The following is a 25175-nucleotide window of genomic DNA, read 5'->3' on the forward strand; positions in this document are numbered from 1 at the left end:
AACCCTCATCTCTCCCTGCACTAGGCAGGGAGTGTGCACACAAGTCTAAAGCTTCATTGATCTGACTGATTGGATTGCCAGGGAATTAAAATGTTCTATTCAAAATCAAATTGGTGGGTACAAGTCAGTGGCAAACGCAGGATTTCTAGAGGGGGGGGGGGGGGTTCCAAATGCTTCATTTTAGAGTGAGTGTGGCCTGTCCATGAAAAGGGTAGAATTGGCACTTAACCAGCTTGAATATGCGTCATACAAAGTGTATTGTGTGTCATAATTCCAGCATATACAGGACCAGTGATCACAGTAAGCCATTATATACGGCCATAGGGCCATCCTGCCTGAGCTGAATGCTTTTATTTTAGATGTGGGCATCATTCCAGAGTATTGGAGCAAGTCCGGGAGTCTGGGAGCAGCAGAAGAACCTAACACTGCCCTGGGCATATATGTACATATTGGGCTCTATAGCAGCACATCCCTAACAGTGAATGTTTTCCAGATCTCCTAGTTGATGCACAGGTTATTTATTACTGGCTGATACATGTTAAAAGATCCACAGGTGGTGCTAATTATTTCATTTGTGATACTGAGAATAGCATGCAGCACTTGTAAAATTCTATTATATTACTATTTCTATTGTGGCCATGGTGTGGGCTGGGGAGGGGGGTTTCCAGGCAGACGGAAACCCCCCTGCGTTTGCCTATGCAAGTTTGAGCATACAGGGCCTCATTCAGAGGTGGTCGTAGGATGCAAGCGGTCGCTCAGAAACAGGGCGGCCGCTTGCATCCTGAACGGCCGCCTCCATGTCGGTCGTTAGGCTGTGGGTTAACACCCACAGCTCTAACGACCGCTAAGGGAGATGGTCGCGATGGTCAAAACAATCGCGACCATCGGGGCTTACGACAAGACCCTGGGGTAGGGTCTCGTCAACCTTAAGCCCCAGGGAGCTTCCTGCTGTGTTTCAGCAGGAAGCTCCCCACTGACATCACTGATGATGTCAGAGCGGCCGCCCACAAAACGGTAGGTGTTCGTAAAGGAACGCCTCCGTTTTGGAAACCACCTCCCGGCCCGCCTACCAAACGGGGGCAGGTGTCGATCAACATCGGCAGCCGCCCCTTTGGTAACGAGCTCCGGAGCGACAGAGTTTCTCTGTCGCGACGGGGCTTGCGCACGCGCAGTGCTTCCGCTGCGCGTGCACAGGCCAAACCATCGAGTCAGTTACGAGCGCATTGGCGCTCGCGACCGACTCTGAATGAGGTCCACAGTTCTGAAACTATATACTGTAACTGTAATGGGAAGTAACTACCTGCTTTTCTATTTCAGATTTTTTTTTTTTTACTTAATTTGTATATTTGTATATCTTTTTTGTGGGTGGGTTAAAGGCCCCCATTCATTTTCGACTGACTGCCGCAATTCTCTGATGCCATAACTCCCGGCCAGGTCATCAGGGAAAGCCAGCATGTTGGATTACCCTGATTTGCCGATGCCGTCCAAAAAATGATGGGGATCGGTGATACGGGGAATTTTAACATGCAGAATTTCCCCGATTCCCGGACTATTCACTGATCATCGATGTCGACAGATCATCGGTTTTGATCGCTAATTGAATTAGGCAAAAAATGTAATTAGCTGCGGGGTAAACTCTGCGCCTATTTGAATCCCCCCTTAAATGTAACTGACAAGTGGCTTATCCATGTATAGTCCCTGTGCTTTGTTTGGTCTTGACACGACCTAATGTTGCCCAAATTGGGGTTGATGCAGAATTGCAGGCAAGTCCGTTTCGTGGCCGCATTTTGCTATACCTCGCACAGCTCGTGATCCAGGGCCGAGTTCGCGCATCTACGGGAAATTAAAAGTTGTATGCAAGTCAGACACATATCCACTTGCAGCTGAAAGGGTGTAACTGGGTGTCAATGGGGCCTTCGCACATAGGCTAAGTGTGCGTGTCAAGGACGTGTAGTTGTAACTGCAGGCCATGCAGGTCTGGGCCTACACAGAGATCGTCTGTGCCAGACTGATTATTTTGCGCCATGGATGGGGACAGTGGAAACGCATGCTGCTGCTAATGATGATGGCTTTATGATCGAGCAGATTCAGAGGGGCGGTGCAGCCACAGAGCTGCGTACTACTCTGTATACGGCAAATATCTGCATTTAAATCCGCTTGCCTGTAACTATGAATCAACCCCATTACCTTTACATGTCTTTTCATTGTAAATTGTGTGATAGTTGTGTGAGAGAGTTTAATTGCCCATGGTGGAGGCAGCCATTTTGTGTGCTGAACCAATACTCACGAGAATTCAACCTAACGATTCTTGCTTCCGTTATCTCATTAGTTCCGAGACAATTTATAGGCTGAATACTTGTTGACCCCACAAAATGGCTGCCCCATAGGTACACTTTAGCTAGTGAGGGAAGAATAGCCAATTCATACCTTGTCACCCTTACTCCACACCACAGTAGGTGCCGGGTCTCCAGTGATGGGGACGTCAAGGCGCAGTTTATTGCCAGCAACGACAATAATGGTGTCAGCGTTTCCAGACGAAGTGTCCAATTTAATCTTTGGGGGCTCTGAGTAAAAATAGGTGCAAAGTTAATCATAAAGTAGCACAAAGTTCCACAAGACACAAACAGCCACATAGACGGGAAGTCCGAGTTAGTACTGTAACAGCTCACATACGGAATCGGTATGATATACCGCCTGGCTAACGTCCAGCATTATATATCACACCGATTCCGTATGTGAGCTGTCATACCGACGCTGGAAAGCAGACAGTGAGGATTCTGACAGAGGTGAGTACCCCACTATCACTAACCTTCCCCCCCCCCTAACCCTCCCTTAGGGGTGCCTAACCCTAACCTCCCTCCAAGTGCCTAACCCTAACCCCCACTGTAAGTGCCTAAACTTAACCCCACCTTCCCCGCAGCCTAAACCTACCACTCCCGGGGGGGTGGCTAACCCTAACCCCCCCTTCCCATAGCCTAACTCTAACCCCCCCCGGGGGGGGGGGGCAAACCCTAAGTACCCTCCGGGAGCCTGTTTCGACGCCTGTCATTAGACCCTTGTCGGGATTACACAGTCGGAAAGCCGGCGGTCGGCATTTAGACTGTCGGCTTCCTGACTGCATCCCCTCACATACATAAATACACACCAACAGGTGTAACTCTGGCCTCCTCGATATGACAAAATGATGCAGAAAAATGTACCGTTTATTACACGTACAGTTGGGATAAAACCCCATGGGGCATTAGGCAACGTGCTAGTTTGGGCCCTCTTCCCACCTTTGTTTATCAATAAAAATAACATAAAAAAAGTTTTAGGATAATCAGGGTATAACAGTGATATGCGCACAGGTCAAGACACAGAAGGCTGAAGTCAGGGCTATATCAAAGTGATGTCATTAATGGCACTTTATTATTGACACCACATTAACACAAACATCTTAGGTTATTTTTAAAGGTGATGGGAGACTTGGCATGGTTTGCAATATGTATAACAAGCGGAGGAGGAACTTAGCAATACTAAAGCTGCATACACACACACAATTGTTTTAATGATTATCGTTAAACGATATTACTCACTCTCTGACTCAAATGATGAACGATTATAGTTCATGCGCGTTCACGTTTGTAGTTTGTAGTTCAGTCAGACTTGTCAACTGAACGATTGTCAGTAAGGGAATATGCAAAAATCGTTTGTAGTTCATAAAAATCGTTCATTACACTTTAAAAAATCTGACAGATAATCGTTCATAAAAATCATTCATAAAATCGTTCATAAAATCGTTGGTAACAAAATCGTTGCGTGTGTATGCAGTTTAAGACAAAGGCATGCCCAAGGAAGCATGTCAGCCGGTCCCACGACACTACATCCTATCCTATTCTGACAATTATTACTCTTTGGCCAGTTATGCTGCACCCAGGGGTTCCTGTTCCTTTAAGACCACTACAGTGACACTGAGAAAAGAGATCTTTAAAACTGGGATTAACTCTAATTTATCTCCAGATTTAATTCCAGAATTTGCAAAGAGCGAGTTCTATAGAACAGTCATTAGAATAGTCTCATGATTAATGTTCAAATCTTTTACTTTAAATCTGGACCCAGTGCCGATATTTGAATATGTTTTACTGATTAGACACCTGGAAAGTCTATCCCCACACAAGCTAAGGGGAGCACAGTTATATATGGGAAGGCTCCCAGGTCCTTACATTAGTGCCAGCTGAAAATATGGTGACAATGATGTCACATATAGACTTAACACTTAACGTTATCATATAATAACAGGGTCTGGAGGATGTTAGAATAAACGACTGGCTCCAACATGATGTCACAGTGACTTCCTTACAAGGCTATAGCACACACACTCACTGGTACATCACATAACATATAACCCCCCATTCATGTCACATAGTAGCCGTACCTTGTCTAGGAACAAAGTCAATTTTCACCTCTGAGAGAGAGAGAAAGAGAGGGAGAGAGAGAAAGAGAGGGAGAGAGAGAGATCATCACACATATGTAAAACAGAGCATTATAAAAACACAGATTTTTTTTGAGAATTCTATGCTTACAATGTCTGTTATTTAGGGGATGTTCTTTCACATGCCAAAAAAATATTTTTTTTCCCATTTACAAATAAGTTTACCATAAAAACAGAGAGCTTTCACACTCTCTTCTGGCAGTTTAATAATTCTCAAATTTGCCTGCCACAGTTTTAGAAACTATCTCCTTGCAATAGAATGTAACTTACTCAGAATTATGCTTAAGGCTGGGCCATGAGGACCAGCAGAACCCCCAATTTAATTCAATCATCGTTGCCCAAACTTTGCAGAGAACCTTCCTTTTACACTTTGTATAGTTATAGGACAATGTAGTTTGTAGTCTATGAAGGCAGGATTCATGCATTACCTATATATACTGTTTATGCACTGTATATAATGTATATTTAGCGGTCTTTCCTGGGTGATGACACTGAATGGTGCAATTGGTTGTGTGTGCATATGCGTGCACATGCATGCTCGTCTGTGTGTGTCTGCAGAAGTCTTTCAGTGAGGCCTGACTAATGCTCAGCAAATTGGAATAAAGACCTCTCTGATTCTATTGGCAATCCTTGTAGTTTAACTCACCCATAAAGTGCAGTTTTGCAGATAGGTTGAAGGCAAATCCATTGGGAATGAAGGAATAGTCTCCTTCGTCTGATGGTATGACATCATCGATGGTCAGCTTGTGGACTCTACAGTCAAAGGTAATGATTTGTTAGAGGTTTTGCTGAAACACTACTTATTTCATTCAAACCATGATATGTTTCTGTACAGCTCTTCAATGTTTTCTCCCAAATCTAGTAGATGAAGGAAGAATTATTCCACCTGTTTCAAGATTTGGGCTATTAGTGATACCTCATTTTATTTTTATCATGGCCAAACAATTATTGTGTGACATGTTAATGATTGCCCAAAGTTCAGGCCATTATCACCTTTGTGCTATACTCTCCATAGTGAAACCACATGTAAGATATAGACAAAAGCTCTATGTTTTATCTGTGTCCTGCGAACTTTAAAGGGAATCCGGTCAATATCCCGATAGACTGGATGGCGATGCTTAGAATGCCGATGCCGGAATCCCAACACCTATCAGAAACCCGGCGCTGCCACCCCGACGTTAAGTACTGCGTTTAGGGGGAGGGTTAGGGTAGAATGTAAATGTTTTTAGAACAAACACCTCATGTGCTAATGTGAACATTCTTCAAACCTGATTTATTTTTTTGAACATTGCTTTAAAAACAGTCTGTAGCTCCTCTTCCTACTGCTGTAAATGATCATAGGAGAGTAACTACATTTTAATTGGGTTAGTTGTAGCTCAGAGATGAGGGTGAGGAATCACCTTCCAATATGGGTGATCTTGATCCTCTCGTTGGGAACAACCTCCTTCCCGTTCTTCACCCATATTCCTGTGACCGTCTCGTCCGACACTTCACACTTGAACATGGCCTGTTCCTTGGACTTCACTGTCAAATCAGCCACACCCTGCAGAATCTCCAGCTGCTTCTCTGGAAAGATGAATGGACATGTTATATATTAATGCTGAGTGACCCTATAATATACAGTAAATGGCAAACATCTGCAGCCGGAGAGACGGAACACCCTAGTTGGGTAATTATGGCTGTAGTTTTTGTTATTACAAATATAGGGTCTGATTCGGCAAGGAACACTGGCCCTCATTCAGAGCCACTCGCTAGCGGCAGTACGCTCGTTCCGAGCGATGTTCGCACATCTGCGCATGCGTACGGATCGTTATACGCATGCGCGAACCAGTCAGTGCGGCCGAAATTCATGTGCTCGCAATATAGCGAATGCCTGCTATTTTGAGTGACAGAATGAGGTGTATGTGGGTGGTAACAGGGGAAGGTGCTCGAAAATGGGGAGTGGAGATCAGAACGCAGGCGTGCTTAAAGGTCAAAACGGGCGTTTTATGGGTGTGCATAATTAATACAGCAGCGTCATTGACCACGTCACTGGGTTATTTTATAGCCAGAACTGCTCACAAGATTGTGGTAGCAAAAACCAACCCCAAGAATAGCGAGCAGTTCATACGCTGGTCGATGTACTCGATTAATCTAATAAATAGCGGACATGACGTATGGTGCGAGCGGCCAGGGGGCGTTTTTAACAAATAAACGAGCGTATGTTTTGCTCGCTCGTTCAGACTTAGAGGTGTGAACAGACTGCAATTTGCGAACGGATCATTTGAATAGCCACCCCTTGTTTTTGAACGAACGACCGCAAATAGCGAACGGCTCTGAATCAGGCCCACAGTTTGTTAATACGCATGCAATCGGATGATTGTTGCATTCTGCGCATGCCTATACATCGCAGTGTGCATGTGCGAACTAGCCACTGCAATCGCAGAGTGATTGACAGGAAGTACCGTTTGTGGGTGGTGAGGGAAACACAGGCGTGCCAGTGTGTTTCAGCGCTGTTGCATGGGCCTGCATAAATTATCCACTGCGATGCCTGACGACTCACAGCGTGCGATGAAGTTAGCAATTTCTGAGTAAGGTCAGACTTTGTGCAAGTGTGCGTGAGGCTGCGATTGTACCGATGGTTTGGCAGTCTTGCTAAGGATTACGGATGTGTGTAAGGTAAGGTGTAGTGCCGTGATGGCATAGCGATCGCTATGGGATTAGCATACTATCGCAGTTGAACTGCATGCGTAATCACTATTGCATTTGCAGTTGCCATCCGTAATGAATCAGGCCCAAAGAGCACAATAAATGATCTTTAAATGCAAGGATGTCTAAGCCATTAGCATCTCCTGAAGCCAATAGGAAACATAACTATTGCCTGAGACTTTCCAGTTTTAAAATAAAAGCCACAAATAATAAAATATACTCAGCAAGAATCATATATCAATTATTTGCCACACATACTGATAGCTCCCGAATGCCAGCTGACGGGACATGCACGGAGCTGGCACGTCCCGTGAGCCAATCAGCGGCCACACTGACTGTAGAGTGGCCGCTGATTGGCTCCGGCTACTGACAGTTCCCAAGTGGTGTAACTACAGTTAGCACGGCCGCTGATAGGCTCATGGGATGTGCCAGCTCCGTGCATGTCCCGTCAGCTGGCATTCGGGAGCTATCAGTATGTGTGGCAACACACATACTGATAGCTGTTGCGTGGGTCGTGTAAAATCAATTTTTTGTTTTGGCAAGTTCCTGGATTACTGCGGAGACCAGCGCCAGGATATAGGTGAGTATGAATTTTTATTTGCAGAGCCATTCATTAAGGATATTCTACTGGACAAGGAGACAGACACATCCGGTATAGATAAGTATGTGTGAATTGGTAGGTGTGTGTAATAAAATTATACTGTCACGGTGTGTGTGTTTTTGTCTTTATTTAACTATTTATTTTACAGTGAAGTTACAGGTGCCGCATGTCTGCTGACACTTGTTGTTCCACAAGTGCAAAATGGCAGGCATGCTGGCACTTGTAGTTCCACTGTAAAACACAATAGTTTTACATTATTTGGCCCCCTCATTACCCCCATTCCCACCAAACCAGGGTTATGGGGAAAAGCCCTGGGCTTCAGCGTAACCCTGTGGTGCTCGGGAGGGGGGGGGGACCCTTCTTTGGGAGGTCCCCGACTCCCCCGAGATCACCGGCTTGCGCTGACCGATTTGGGGTGCTAATGCTTTGGACCTGGAGCCCCAGTGATTGGGTCTCCGGGTTGTGGCATTAGACCCCAGTCGGTTGGGTCTGGTGCTGGTCTGAAATATAGGGGGATCCCCAGGTTTTCTTTACCCCTATATTTAAAACCAGAGCTGGTCCCTGCAACCTTGGGTTGGTTTCTAAATTATGGTGGAGCCCTACACATTTTGTTCCCCGTATTTTTAGAAATCACCACTGGCTGGCAAGCCTGGGGCTGGGGCTTTTGGGGGGGGGGGGCCCTATGTAATTTTTTTTGTAAATTTTTACCCTGTTTTTTTACAGGTTAAACAAAACGGGAATTTTTGGGAAATATTCTAGGGACCCCCCTAAAGATGTGTAGACATAGGTGAGAACAAAGGGTGCCTCCATTTTTAACTCCCGAAGGAAGACGGGGTTTTTAATAGCCGTGGCAGGTGCATAAATGCAACTTTGAATAAGGTGATGCAGAAGAGCATTTAGAAGTTTTTTTAGGGCAAAGCAACTATGGCCACCAAATTTGGGGTACTTGAAAATGGGGTTCAGCATATTTTAAACTTGCTAAAGTGACTTAAAAAAATCGTGAAAAATCCACCTGCCGCAAACACCTGCAATCAAAAAAACACTTGGGGACCCACCCAGAGTCAAGGTCGCTAGTTTTTAAGTTTGTACCCCAACTTTTTTTTTTCACCCCCTTTTTCAAAGTCACTTTTTGGGGTATCCTTAAGTTTGTTTTTTTTTTACACAGATTACCTTTGGGAGACTGTCTGAAGGCTGCACTGGGGTTCCAGAAACGTTGCACCCCAAAACCCCAATTCTGCACTTTTCACCGCCTGCCATTCATAGGCGATACTTTACCGCCTATTACATTGCACTGACTTTCCGCCTAGGTGGAAAGTCTTTGAAATTGAATACGGGGTAAAACCAAAACAGGCGATAATGACGTCATCGGCGGTAACTTAATGCGGATCCGGGCTTAACGCCTCAAATTGAATACGGCCCTAGAGATGGTACAAAGAAGGGCAACTAAAATGGTGCATGGCCTACAGCACAGAAGTAACCCGGAAAGACTAAAAGACTAAAAGATCTTAATATGTGTAGTTTGGAGCAGAGAAGGGAAATGGGGGACATGATAGAAACTTTCAACTACATGAAGGGTTTTAACAAGGGACAGGAGGGAAGCATTCTTCAAAGGAAGAGATGTACAAGAACACGAGGACATGCACTGACACTGGAGGGAGGAAGGCTCAGAGGAAATTTCAGGAAAAACTGCTCCACAGAAAGGGTAGTGGATAAGTGGAATAGCCTCCCATCAGAGGTGGTTGAAGCTAAGACGATTGAACATTTTAAACACGCTTGGGATAAGCATATGGGTATCCTTAAGAGAGACGTAAGAAGCAAATAGGGTGGAAGTTGCCAAAAGGATAAATAAAAAGGGGCATACTAGATGGGCCAAGTGGTTCTTATGTGCCGTCAAATTCTATGTTTCTATCATCTCTAACACTAATCTTGCACCACCATCTCTAACACTAATCTTGCACCACCATCTCTAACACTAATCTTGCACCACCATCTCTAACACTAATCTTGCACTATCATCTCTTAAGGTGGGTACACACCTGACAGATATATCTGCAGATGATGGTTTTTCATACACACTGAACGACCATCATCTGCATGCTGCAGCGGGTTCCGGCAGCCAGGGGGCAGGTAGGGGGCATGGCCTAATTGCGGAACTCATGGTCACGCCCCCTTAAAAAAAAAACCCATCATCTCTAACACTAATCATACACTACCATCTCTAACACTAATCATACACTAACACTACCATCTCTAACACTAATCATACACTACCATCTCTAACACTAATCATACACCATTATCTCTAACACTAATCATACACTAACACTACCATCTCTAACACTAATCATACACTACCATCTCTAACACTAATCATACACCATCATCTCTAACACTAATCATACACTAACACTACCATCTCTAACACTAATCATACACTACCATCTCTAACACTAATCATACACTACCATCTCTAACACTAATCATACACTACCAATTCTAACACTAATCATACACTACCATCTCTAACACTAATCATACACCACCATCTCTAACACTAATCATACACCATCATCTCTAACACTAATCATACACTACCATCTCTAACACTAATCATACACCACCATCTCTAACACTAATCATACACCATCATCTCTAACACTAATCATACACTACCATCTCTTAAACTAATCATACACTACCATCTCTAACACTAATCATACACTACCATCTCTAACACTAATCGTACACTACCATCTCTAACACTAATCATACACCATCATCTGTAACACTAATCATACACCATCATCTCTAACACTAATCATACACCACCATCTCTAACACTAATCATACACCACCATCTCTAACTTTAATCATACACCACCATCTCTAACACTAATCATACACCATCATCTCTAACACTAATCATACACTACCATCTCTAACTCTAATCATACACTACCATCTCTAACACTAATCATACACTAACACTACCATCTCTAACACTAATCATACACTACCATCTCTAACACTAATCATACACTAACACTACCATCTCTAACACTAATCATACACTACCATCTCTAACACTAATCTTATTTATTAATTATTTATTAACAGTTTCTTATATAGCGCAGCATATTCCGTTGCGCTTTACAATTTGAAACAACATTAATAGAACAAAACTGGGTTGTAAGAGACAAACATAAAGGTAAGAGGGCCCTGCTTGCAAGCTTACAATCTATAGGGAAACAGAGGGTCTATTTACTAAGCAGTGTTAGGAGACAGAGTGAAAAGTGATAAGGTACCAGCCAATCAGCTCCCAACTGTCATTTTTTAATCACAACCTGTGAGATGGCAGTTAGGAGCTGATTGGCTGGCACCTTATCACTTTTTACTCTGTCATACACCATCATCTCTAACACTAATCATACACCACCATCTCTAACACTAATCATACACTACCATCTCTAACACTAATCATACACCATCATCTCTAACACTAATCATACACTACCATCTCTAACACTAATCATACACTACCATCTCTAACACTAATCATACACTACCATCTCTAACACTAATCATACACCATCATCTCTAACACTAATCATACACTACCACCTCTAACACTAATCATACACCACCATCTCTAACACTAATCATACACCACCATCTCTAACACTAATCATACACCATCATCTCTAACTCTAATCATACACTACCATCTCTAACACTAATCATACACTACCATCTCTAACACTAATCATACACTACCAATTCTAACACTAATCATACACTACCATCTCTAACACTAATCATACACTACCATCTCTAACACTAATCATACACCATCATCTCTAACACTAATCATACACTACCATCTCTAACACTAATCATACACTACCATCTCTAACACTAATCATACACCACCATCTCTAACACTAATCATACACCATCATCTCTAACACTAATCATACACTACCATCTCTTACACTAATCATACACTACCATCTCTAACACTAATCATACACTACCATCTCTAACACTAATCGTACACTACCATCTCTAACACTAATCATACACCATCATCTGTAACACTAATCATACACCATCATCTCTAACACTAATCATACACCACCATCTCTAACACTAATCATACACCACCATCTCTAACTCTAATCATACACTACCATCTCTAACACTAATCATACACCACCATCTCTAACACTAATCATACACTAACACTACCATCTCTAACACTAATTATACACTACCATCTCTAACACTAATCATACACTACCATCTCTAACACTAATCATACACCATCATCTCTAACACTAATCATACACCACCACCTCTAACACTAATCATACACCACCATCTCTAACACTAATCATACACCACCATCTCTAACACTAATCATACACCACCATCTCTAACACTAATCATACACCATCATCTCTAACTCTAATCATACACTACCATCTCTAACACTAATCATACACTACCATCTCTAACACTAATCATACACTACCAATTCTAACACTAATCATACACTACCATCTCTAACACTAATCATACACCACCATCTCTAACACTAATCATACACCATCATCTCTAACACTAATCATACACTACCATCTCTAACACTAATCATACACCACCATCTCTAACACTAATCATACACCATCATCTCTAACACTAATCATACACTACCATCTCTAACACTAATCATACACTACCATCTCTAACACTAATCGTACACTACCATCTCTAACACTAATCATACACCATCATCTGTAACACTAATCATACACCATCATCTCTAACACTAATCATACACCACCATCTCTAACACTAATCATACACCACCATCTCTAACTTTAATCATACACCACCATCTCTAACACTAATCATACACCATCATCTCTAACACTAATCATACACTACCATCTCTAACTCTAATCATACACTACCATCTCTAACACTAATCATACACTAACACTACCATCTCTAACTCTAATCATACACTACCATCTCTAACTCTAATCATACACTACCATCTCTAACACTAATCATACACCATCATCTCTAACAGTAATCATACACTACCATCTCTAACACTAATCATACACTACCATCTCTAACACTAATCATACACTACCATCTCTAACACTAATCATACACCACCATCTCTAACACTAATCATACACCATCATCTCTAACACTAATCATACACTACCATCTCTTACACTAATCATACACTACCATCTCTAACACTAATCATACACTACCATCTCTAACACTAATCGTACACTACCATCTCTAACACTAATCGTACACCATCATCTGTAACACTAATCATACACCATCATCTCTAACACTAATCATACACCACCATCTCTAACACTAATCATACACCACCATATCTAACTCTAATCATACACTACCATCTCTAACACTAATCATACACCACCATCTCTAACACTAATCATACACTAACACTACCATCTCTAACACTAATCATACACTACCATCTCTAACACTAATCATACACTACCATCTCTAACACTAATCATACACCATCATCTCTAACACTAATCATACACCACCACCTCTAACACTAATCATACACCACCATCTCTAACACTAATCATACACCACCATCTCTAACACTAATCATACACCATCATCTCTAACTCTAATCATACACTACTATCTCTAACACTAATCATACACCATCATCTCTAACACTAATCATACACTACCATCTCTTAAACTAATCATACACTACCATCTCTAACACTAATCATACACTACCATCTCTAAAACTAATCGTACACTACCATCTCTAACACTAATCGTACACCATCATCTGTAACACTAATCATACACCATCATCTCTAACACTAATCATACACCACCATCTCTAACACTAATCATACACCACCATCTCTAACTTTAATCATACACTACAATCTCTAACACTAATCATACACTACCATCTCTAACACTAATCATACACTACCATCTCTAACTCTAATCATACACTACCATCTCTAACACTAATCATACACTAACACTACCATCTCTAACACTAATCATACACTACCATCTCTAACACTAATCATACACTAACACTACCATCTCTAACACTAATCATACACTACCATCTCTAACACTAATCATACACTACCATCTCTAACTTTAATCATACACTACAATCTCTAACACTAATCATACACTACCATCTCTAACACTAATCATACACTACCATCTCTAACACTAATCATACACCACCATCTCTAACACTAATCATACACCATCATCTCTAACACTAATCATACACTACCATCTCTTAAACTAATCATACACTACCATCTCTAACACTAATCATACACTACCATCTCTAACACTAATCGTACACTACCATCTCTAACACTAATCATACACCATCATCTGTAACACTAATCATACACCATCATCTCTAACACTAATCATACACCACCATCTCTAACACTAATCATACACCACCATCTCTAACTTTAATCATACACCACCATCTCTAACACTAATCATACACCATCATCTCTAACACTAATCATACACTACCATCTCTAACTCTAATCATACACTACCATCTCTAACACTAATCATACACTAACACTACCATCTCTAACTCTAATCATACACTACCATCTCTAACTCTAATCATACACTACCATCTCTAACACTAATCATACACCATCATCTCTAACAGTAATCATACACTACCATCTCTAACACTAATCATACACTACCATCTCTAACACTAATCATACACTACCATCTCTAACACTAATCATACACCACCATCTCTAACACTAATCATACACCATCATCTCTAACACTAATCATACACTACCATCTCTTACACTAATCATACACTACCATCTCTAACACTAATCATACACTACCATCTCTAACACTAATCGTACACTACCATCTCTAACACTAATTGTACACCATCATCTGTAACACTAATCATACACCATCATCTCTAACACTAATCATACACCACCATCTCTAACACTAATCATACACCACCATATCTAACTCTAATCATACACTACCATCTCTAACACTAATCATACACCACCATCTCTAACACTAATCATACACTAACACTACCATCTCTAACACTAATCATACACTACCATCTCTAACACTAATCATACACTACCATCTCTAACACTAATCATACACCATCATCTCTAACACTAATCATACACTACCACCTCTAACACTAATCATACACCACCATCTCTAACACTAATCATACACCACCATCTCTAACACTAATCATACACCATCATCTCTAACACTAATCATACACTACCAATTCTAACACTAATCATACACCACCACCTCTAACACTAATCATACACCACCATCTCTAACACTAATCATACACCACCATCTCTAACACTAATCATACACCATCATCTCTAACACTAATCATACACTACCACCTCTAACACTAATCATACACCACCATCTCTAACACTAATCATACACTACCATCTCTAACACTAATCATACACTAACACTACCATCTCTAACACTAATCATACACTACCATCTCTAACACTAATCTTATTTATTAATTATTTATTAACAGTTTCTTATATAGCGCAGCATATTCCGTTGCGCTTTACAATTTGAAACAACATTAATAGAACAAAACTGGGTTGTAAGAGACAAACATAAAGGTAAGAGGGCCCTGCTTGCAAGCTTACAATCTATAGGGAAACAGAGGGTCTATTTACTAAGCAGTGTTAGGAGACAGAGTGAAAAGTGATAAGGTACCAGCCAATCAGCTCCCAACTGTCATTTTTTAATCACAACCTGTGAGATGGCAGTTAGGAGCTGATTGGCTGGCACCTTATCACTTTTTACTCTGTCATACACCATCATCTCTAACACTAATCATACACCACCATCTCTAACACTAATCATACACTACCATCTCTAACACTAATCATACACCATCATCTCTAACACTAATCATACACTACCATCTCTAACACTAATCATACACTACCATCTCTAACACTAATCATACACTACCATCTCTAACACTAATCATACACCATCATCTCTAACACTAATCATACACTACCACCTCTAACACTAATCATACACCACCATCTCTAACACTAATCATACACCACCATCTCTAACACTAATCATACACCATCATCTCTAACTCTAATCATACACTACCATCTCTAACACTAATCATACACTACCATCTCTAACACTAATCATACACTACCAATTCTAACACTAATCATACACTACCATCTCTAACACTAATCATACACTACCATCTCTAACACTAATCATACACCATCATCTCTAACACTAATCATACACTACCATCTCTAACACTAATCATACACTACCATCTCTAACACTAATCATACACCACCATCTCTAACACTAATCATACACCATCATCTCTAACACTAATCATACACTACCATCTCTTACACTAATCATACACTACCATCTCTAACACTAATCATACACTACCATCTCTAACACTAATCGTACACTACCATCTCTAACACTAATCATACACCATCATCTGTAACACTAATCATACACCATCATCTCTAACACTAATCATACACCACCATCTCTAACACTAATCATACACCACCATCTCTAACTCTAATCATACACTACCATCTCTAACACTAATCATACACCACCATCTCTAACACTAATCATACACTAACACTACCATCTCTAACACTAATTATACACTACCATCTCTAACACTAATCATACACTACCATCTCTAACACTAATCATACACCATCATCTCTAACACTAATCATACACCACCACCTCTAACACTAATCATACACCACCATCTCTAACACTAATCATACACCACCATCTCTAACACTAATCATACACCACCATCTCTAACACTAATCATACACCATCATCTCTAACTCTAATCATACACTACCATCTCTAACACTAATCATACACTACCATCTCTAACACTAATCATACACTACCAATTCTAACACTAATCATACACTACCATCTCTAACACTAATCATACACCACCATCTCTAACACTAATCATACACCATCATCTCTAACACTAATCATACACTACCATCTCTAACACTAATCATACACCACCATCTCTAACACTAATCATACACCATCATCTCTAACACTAATCATACACTACCATCTCTTAAACTAATCATACACTACCATCTCTAACACTAATCATACACTACCATCTCTAACACTAATCGTACACTACCATCTCTAACACTAATCATACACCATCATCTGTAACACTAATCATACACCATCATCTCTAACACTAATCATACACCACCATCTCTAACACTAATCATACACCACCATCTCTAACTTTAATCATACACCACCATCTCTAACACTAATCATACACCATCATCTCTAACACTAATCATACACTACCATCTCTAACTCTAATCATACACTACCATCTCTAACACTAATCATACACTAACACTACCATCTCTAACTCTAATCATACACTACCATCTCTAACTCTAATCATACACTACCATCTCTAACACTAATCATACACCATCATCTCTAACAGTAATCATACACTACCATCTCTAACACTAATCATACACTACCATCTCTAACACTAATCATACACTACCATCTCTAACACTAATCATACACCACCATCTCTAACACTAATCATACACCATCATCTCTAACACTAATCATACACTACCATCTCTTACACTAATCATACACTACCATCTCTAACACTAATCATACACCATCATCTCTAACACTAATCATACACTACCACCTCTAACACTAATCATACACCACCATCTCTAACACTAATCATACACCACCATCTCTAACACTAATCATACACCATCATCTCTAACTCTAATCATACACTACCATCTCTAACACTAATCATACACTACCATCTCTAACACTAATCATACACTACCAATTCTAACACTAATCATACACTACCATCTCTAACACTAATCATACACTACCATCTCTAACACTAATCATACACCATCATCTCTAACACTAATCATACACTACCATCTCTAACACTAATCATACACTACCATCTCTAACACTAATCATACACCACCATCTCTAACACTAATCATACACCATCATCTCTAACACTAATCATACACTACCATCTCTTACACTAATCATACACTACCATCTCTAACACTAATCATACACTACCATCTCTAACACTAATCGTACACTACCATCTCTAACACTAATCATACACCATCATCTGTAACACTAATCATACACCATCATCTCTAACACTAATCATACACCAGCATCTCTAACACTAATCATACACCACCATCTCTAACTCTAATCATACACTACCATCTCTAACACTAATCATACACCACCATCTCTAACACTAATCATACACTAACACTACCATCTCTAACACTAATTATACACTACCATCTCTAACACTAATCATACACTACCATCTCTAACACTAATCATACACCATCATCTCTAACACTAATCATACACCACCACCTCTAACACTAATCATACACCACCATCTCTAACACTAATCATACACCACCATCTCTAACACTAATCATACACCACCATCTCTAACACTAATCATACACCATCATCTCTAACTCTAATCATACACTACCATCTCTAACACTAATCATACACTACCATCTCTAACACTAATCATACACTACCAATTCTAACACTAATCATACACTACCATCTCTAACACTAATCATACACCACCATCTCTAACACTAATCATACACCATCATCTCTAACACTAATCATACACTACCATCTCTAACACTAATCATACACCACCATCTCTAACACTAATCATACACCATCATCTCTAACACTAATCATACACTACCATCTCTTAAACTAATCATACACTACCATCTCTAACACTAATCATACACTACCATCTCTAACACTAATCGTACACTACCATCTCTAACACTAATCATACACCATCATCTGTAACACTAATCATACACCATCATCTCTAACACTAATCATACACCACCATCTCTAACACTAATCATACACCACCATCTCTAACTTTAATCATACACCACCATCTCTAACACTAATCATACACCATCATCTCTAACACTAATCATACACTACCATCTCTAACTCTAATCATACACTACCATCTCTAACACTAATCATACACTAACACTACCATCTCTAACTCTAATCATACACTACCATCTCTAACTCTAATCATACACTACCATCTCTAACACTAATCATACACCATCATCTCTAACAGTAATCATACACTACCATCTCTAACACTAATCATACACTACCATCTCTAACACTAATCATACACCACCATCTCTAACACTAATCATACACCATCATCTCTAACACTAATCATACACTACCATCTCTTACACTAATCATACACTACCATCTCTAACACTAATCATACACTACCATCTCTAACACTAATCGTACACTACCATCTCTAACACTAATCGTACACCATCATCTGTAACACTAATCATACACCATCATCTCTAACACTAATCATACACCACCATCTCTAACACTAATCATACACCACCATATCTAACTCTAATCATACACTACCATCTCTAACACTAATCATACACCACCATCTCTAACACTAATCATACACTAACACTACCATCTCTAACACTAATCATACACTACCATCTCTAACACTAATCATACACTACCATCTCTAACACTAATCATACACCATCATCTCTAACACTAATCATACACCACCACCTCTAACACTAATCATACACCACCATCTCTAACACTAATCATACACCACCATCTCTAACACTAATCATACACCATCATCTCTAACTCTAATCATACACTACTATCTCTAACACTAATCATACACCATCATCTCTAACACTAATCATACACTACCATCTCTTAAACTAATCATACACTACCATCTCTAACTAATCATACACTACCATCTCTAAAACTAATCGTACACTACCATCTCTAACACTAATCGTACACCATCATCTGTAACACTAATCATACACCATCATCTCTAACACTAATCATACACCACCATCTCTAACACTAATCATACACCACCATCTCTAACTTTAATCATACACTACCATCTCTAACACTAATCATACACTACCATCTCTAACACTAATCATACACTACCATCTCTAACTCTAATCATACACTACCATCTCTAACACTAATCATACACTAACACTACCATCTCTAACACTAATCATACACTACCATCTCTAACACTAATCATACACTAACACTACCATCTCTAACACTAATCATACACTACCATCTCTAACACTAATCATACACTACCATCTCTAACTTTAATCATACACTACAATCTCTAACACTAATCATACACTACCATCTCTAACACTAATCATACACTACCATCTCTAACACTAATCATACACCACCATCTCTAACACTAATCATACACCATCATCTCTAACACTAATCATACACTACCATCTCTTAAACTAATCATACACTACCATCTCTAACACTAATCATACACTACCATCTCTAACACTAATCGTACACTACCATCTCTAACACTAATCATACACCATCATCTGTAACACTAATCATACACCATCATCTCTAACACTAATCATACACCACCATCTCTAACACTAATCATACACCACCATCTCTAACTTTAATCATACACCACCATCTCTAACACTAATCATACACCATCATCTCTAACACTAATCATACACTACCATCTCTAACTCTAATCATACACTACCATCTCTAACACTAATCATACACTAACACTACCATCTCTAACTCTAATCATACACTACCATCTCTAACTCTAATCATACACTACCATCTCTAACACTAATCATACACCATCATCTCTAACAGTAATCATACACTACCATCTCTAACACTAATCATACACTACCATCTCTAACACTAATCATACACTACCATCTCTAACACTAATCATACACCACCATCTCTAACACTAATCATACACCATCATCTCTAACACTAATCATACACTACCATCTCTTACACTAATCATACACTACCATCTCTAACACTAATCATACACTACCATCTCTAACACTAATCGTACACTACCATCTCTAACACTAATTGTACACCATCATCTGTAACACTAATCATACACCATCATCTCTAACACTAATCATACACCACCATCTCTAACACTAATCATACACCACCATATCTAACTCTAATCATACACTACCATCTCTAACACTAATCATACACCACCATCTCTAACACTAATCATACACTAACACTACCATCTCTAACACTAATCATACACTACCATCTCTAACACTAATCATACACTACCATCTCTAACACTAATCATACACCATCATCTCTAACACTAATCATACACTACCACCTCTAACACTAATCATACACCACCATCTCTAACACTAATCATACACCACCATCTCTAACACTAATCATACACCATCATCTCTAACACTAATCATACACTACCAATTCTAACACTAATCATACACCACCACCTCTAACACTAATCATACACCACCATCTCTAACACTAATCATACACCACCATCTCTAACACTAATCATACACCATCATCTCTAACACTAATCATACACTACCACCTCTAACACTAATCATACACCACCATCTCTAACACTAATCATACACTACCATCTCTAACACTAATCATACACTACCATCTCTAACACTAATCATACACTACCAATTCTAACACTAATCATACACTACCATCTCTAACACTAATCATACACTAACACTACCATCTCTAACACTAATCATACACTACCATCTCTAACACTAATCATACACTACCATCTCTAACACTAATCATACACCATCATCTCTAACACTAATCATACACTACCATCTCTAACACTAATCATACACTACCATCTCTAACACTAATCATACACTACCATCTCTAACACTAATCATACACTACCATCTCTAACACTAATCATACACTAACACTACCATCTCTAACACTAATCATACACTACCATCTCTAACACTAATCATACACTACCATCTCTAACACTAATCATACACCATCATCTCTAACACTAATCATACACTACCATCTCTAACTCTAATCATACACTACCATCTCTTACTCTAATCATACACTACCATCTCTAACTCTAATCATACACTACCATCTCTAACACTAATCATACACCATCATCTCTAACAGTAATCATACACTACCATCTCTAACACTAATCATACACTGCCATCTCTAACACTAATCATACACTAACACTACCATCTCTAACACTAATCATACACTACCATCTCTAACACTAATCATACACTACCATCTCTAACACTAATCATACACCATCATCTCTAACTCTAATCATACACTACCATCTCTAACACTAATCATACACCACCATCTCTAACTCTAATCATACACCATCATCTCTAACTCTAATCATACACTACCATCTCTAACACTAATCATACACTACCATCTCTAACACTAATCATACACTACCAATTCTAACACTAATCATACACTACCATCTCTAACACTAATCATACACCACCATCTCTAACACTAATCATACACCATCATCTCTAACACTAATCATACACTACCATCTCTAACACTAATCATACACCACCATCTCTAACACTAATCATACACCATCATCTCTAACACTAATCATACACTACCATCTCTTAAACTAATCATACACTACCATCTCTAACACTAATCATACACTACCATCTCTAACACTAATCGTACACTACCATCTCTAACACTAATCATACACCATCATCTGTAACACTAATCATACACCATCATCTCTAACACTAATCATACACCACCATCTCTAACACTAATCATACACCACCATCTCTAACTTTAATCATACACCACCATCTCTAACACTAATCATACACCATCATCTCTAACACTAATCATACACTACCACCTCTAACACTAATCATACACCACCATCTCTAACTTTAATCATACACCACCATCTCTAACACTAATCATACACCATCATCTCTAACTCTAATCATACACTACCATCTCTAACGCTAATCATACACTAACACTACCATCTCTAACACTAATCATACACTACCATCTCTAACACTAATCATACACTAACACTACCATCTCTAACACTAATCATACACTACCATCTCTAACACTAATCATACACTACCATCTCTAACACTAATCTTATTTATTAATTATTTATTAACAGTTTCTTATATAACGCAGCATATTCCGTTGCGCTTTACAATTTGAAACAACATTAATAGAACAAAACTGGGTTGTAAGAGACAAACATAAAGGTAAGAGGGCCCTGCTTGCAAGCTTACAATCTATAGGGAAACAGAGGGTCTATTTACTAAGCAGTGTTAGGAGACAGAGTGAAAAGTGATAAGGTACCAGCCAATCAGCTCCCAACTGTCATTTTTTAATCACAACCTGTGAGATGGCAGTTAGGAGCTGATTGGCTGGCACCTTATCACTTTTTACTCTGTCATACACCATCATCTCTAACACTAATCATACACCACCATCTCTAACACTAATCATACACTACCATCTCTAACACTAATCATACACCATCATCTCTAACACTAATCATACACTACCATCTCTAACACTAATCATACACTACCATCTCTAACACTAATCATACACTACCATCTCTAACACTAATCATACACCATCATCTCTAACACTAATCATACACTACCACCTCTAACACTAATCATACACCACCATCTCTAACACTAATCATACACCACCATCTCTAACACTAATCATACACCATCATCTCTAACTCTAATCATACACTACCATCTCTAACACTAATCATACACTACCATCTCTAACACTAATCATACACTACCAATTCTAACACTAATCATACACTACCATCTCTCACACTAATCATACACTACCATCTCTAACACTAATCATACACCATCATCTCTAACACTAATCATACACTACCATCTCTAACACTAATCATACACTACCATCTCTAACACTAATCATACACCACCATCTCTAACACTAATCATACACCATCATCTCTAACACTAATCATACACTACCATCTCTTACACTAATCATACACTACCATCTCTAACACTAATCATACACTACCATCTCTAACACTAATCGTACACTACCATCTCTAACACTAATCATACACCATCATCTGTAACACTAATCATACACCATCATCTCTAACACTAATCATACACCACCATCTCTAACACTAATCATACACCACCATCTCTAACTCTAATCATACACTACCATCTCTAACACTAATCATACACCACCATCTCTAACACTAATCATACACTAACACTACCATCTCTAACACTAATTATACACTACCATCTCTAACACTAATCATACACTACCATCTCTAACACTAATCATACACCATCATCTCTAACACTAATCATACACAACCACCTCTAACACTAATCATACACCACCATCTCTAACACTAATCATACACCACCATCTCTAACACTAATCATACACCACCATCTCTAACACTAATCATACACCATCATCTCTAACTCTAATCATACACTACCATCTCTAACACTAATCATACACTACCATCTCTAACACTAATCATACACTACCAATTCTAACACTAATCATACACTACCATCTCTAACACTAATCATACACCACCATCTCTAACACTAATCATACACCATCATCTCTAACACTAATCATACACTACCATCTCTAACACTAATCATACACCACCATCTCTAACACTAATCATACACCATCATCTCTAACACTAATCATACACTACCATCTCTTAAACTAATCATACACTACCATCTCTAACACTAATCATACACTACCATCTCTAACACTAATCGTACACTACCATCTCTAACACTAATCATACACCATCATCTGTAACACTAATCATACACCATCATCTCTAACACTAATCATACACCACCATCTCTAACACTAATCATACACCACCATCTCTAACTTTAATCATACACCACCATCTCTAACACTAATCATACACCATCATCTCTAACACTAATCATACACTACCATCTCTAACTCTAATCATACACTACCATCTCTAACACTAATCATACACTAACACTACCATCTCTAACTCTAATCATACACTACCATCTCTAACTCTAATCATACACTACCATCTCTAACACTAATCATACACCATCATCTCTAACA

The 25175-nt window shown here is 39.3% G+C and overlaps 1 protein-coding gene across 1 annotated transcript in view; it reads right to left on the minus strand.

The window, feature by feature from the left end:
- MYBPC3 (myosin binding protein C3) overlaps positions 1-25175 on the minus strand; it is a 165698-nt gene that overhangs the window by 57323 nt on the left and 83200 nt on the right. Inside the window, exons 16-19 of the mRNA XM_088448639.1 lie at positions 5872-6037; positions 5118-5224; positions 4415-4444; positions 2428-2564 (exon numbers count right to left, since the gene is read on the minus strand). Coding sequence (XP_088304765.1) covers positions 2428-2564; positions 4415-4444; positions 5118-5224; positions 5872-6037 — 440 coding nt within the window. The remainder of the gene's footprint in view (positions 1-2427; positions 2565-4414; positions 4445-5117; positions 5225-5871; positions 6038-25175) is intronic.

Source organism: Taudactylus pleione, unplaced genomic scaffold (genome assembly GCF_031769625.1).
Source record: "Taudactylus pleione unplaced genomic scaffold, aTauple2 ptg000462l, whole genome shotgun sequence".
NCBI lineage: Eukaryota > Metazoa > Chordata > Amphibia > Anura > Myobatrachidae > Taudactylus > Taudactylus pleione.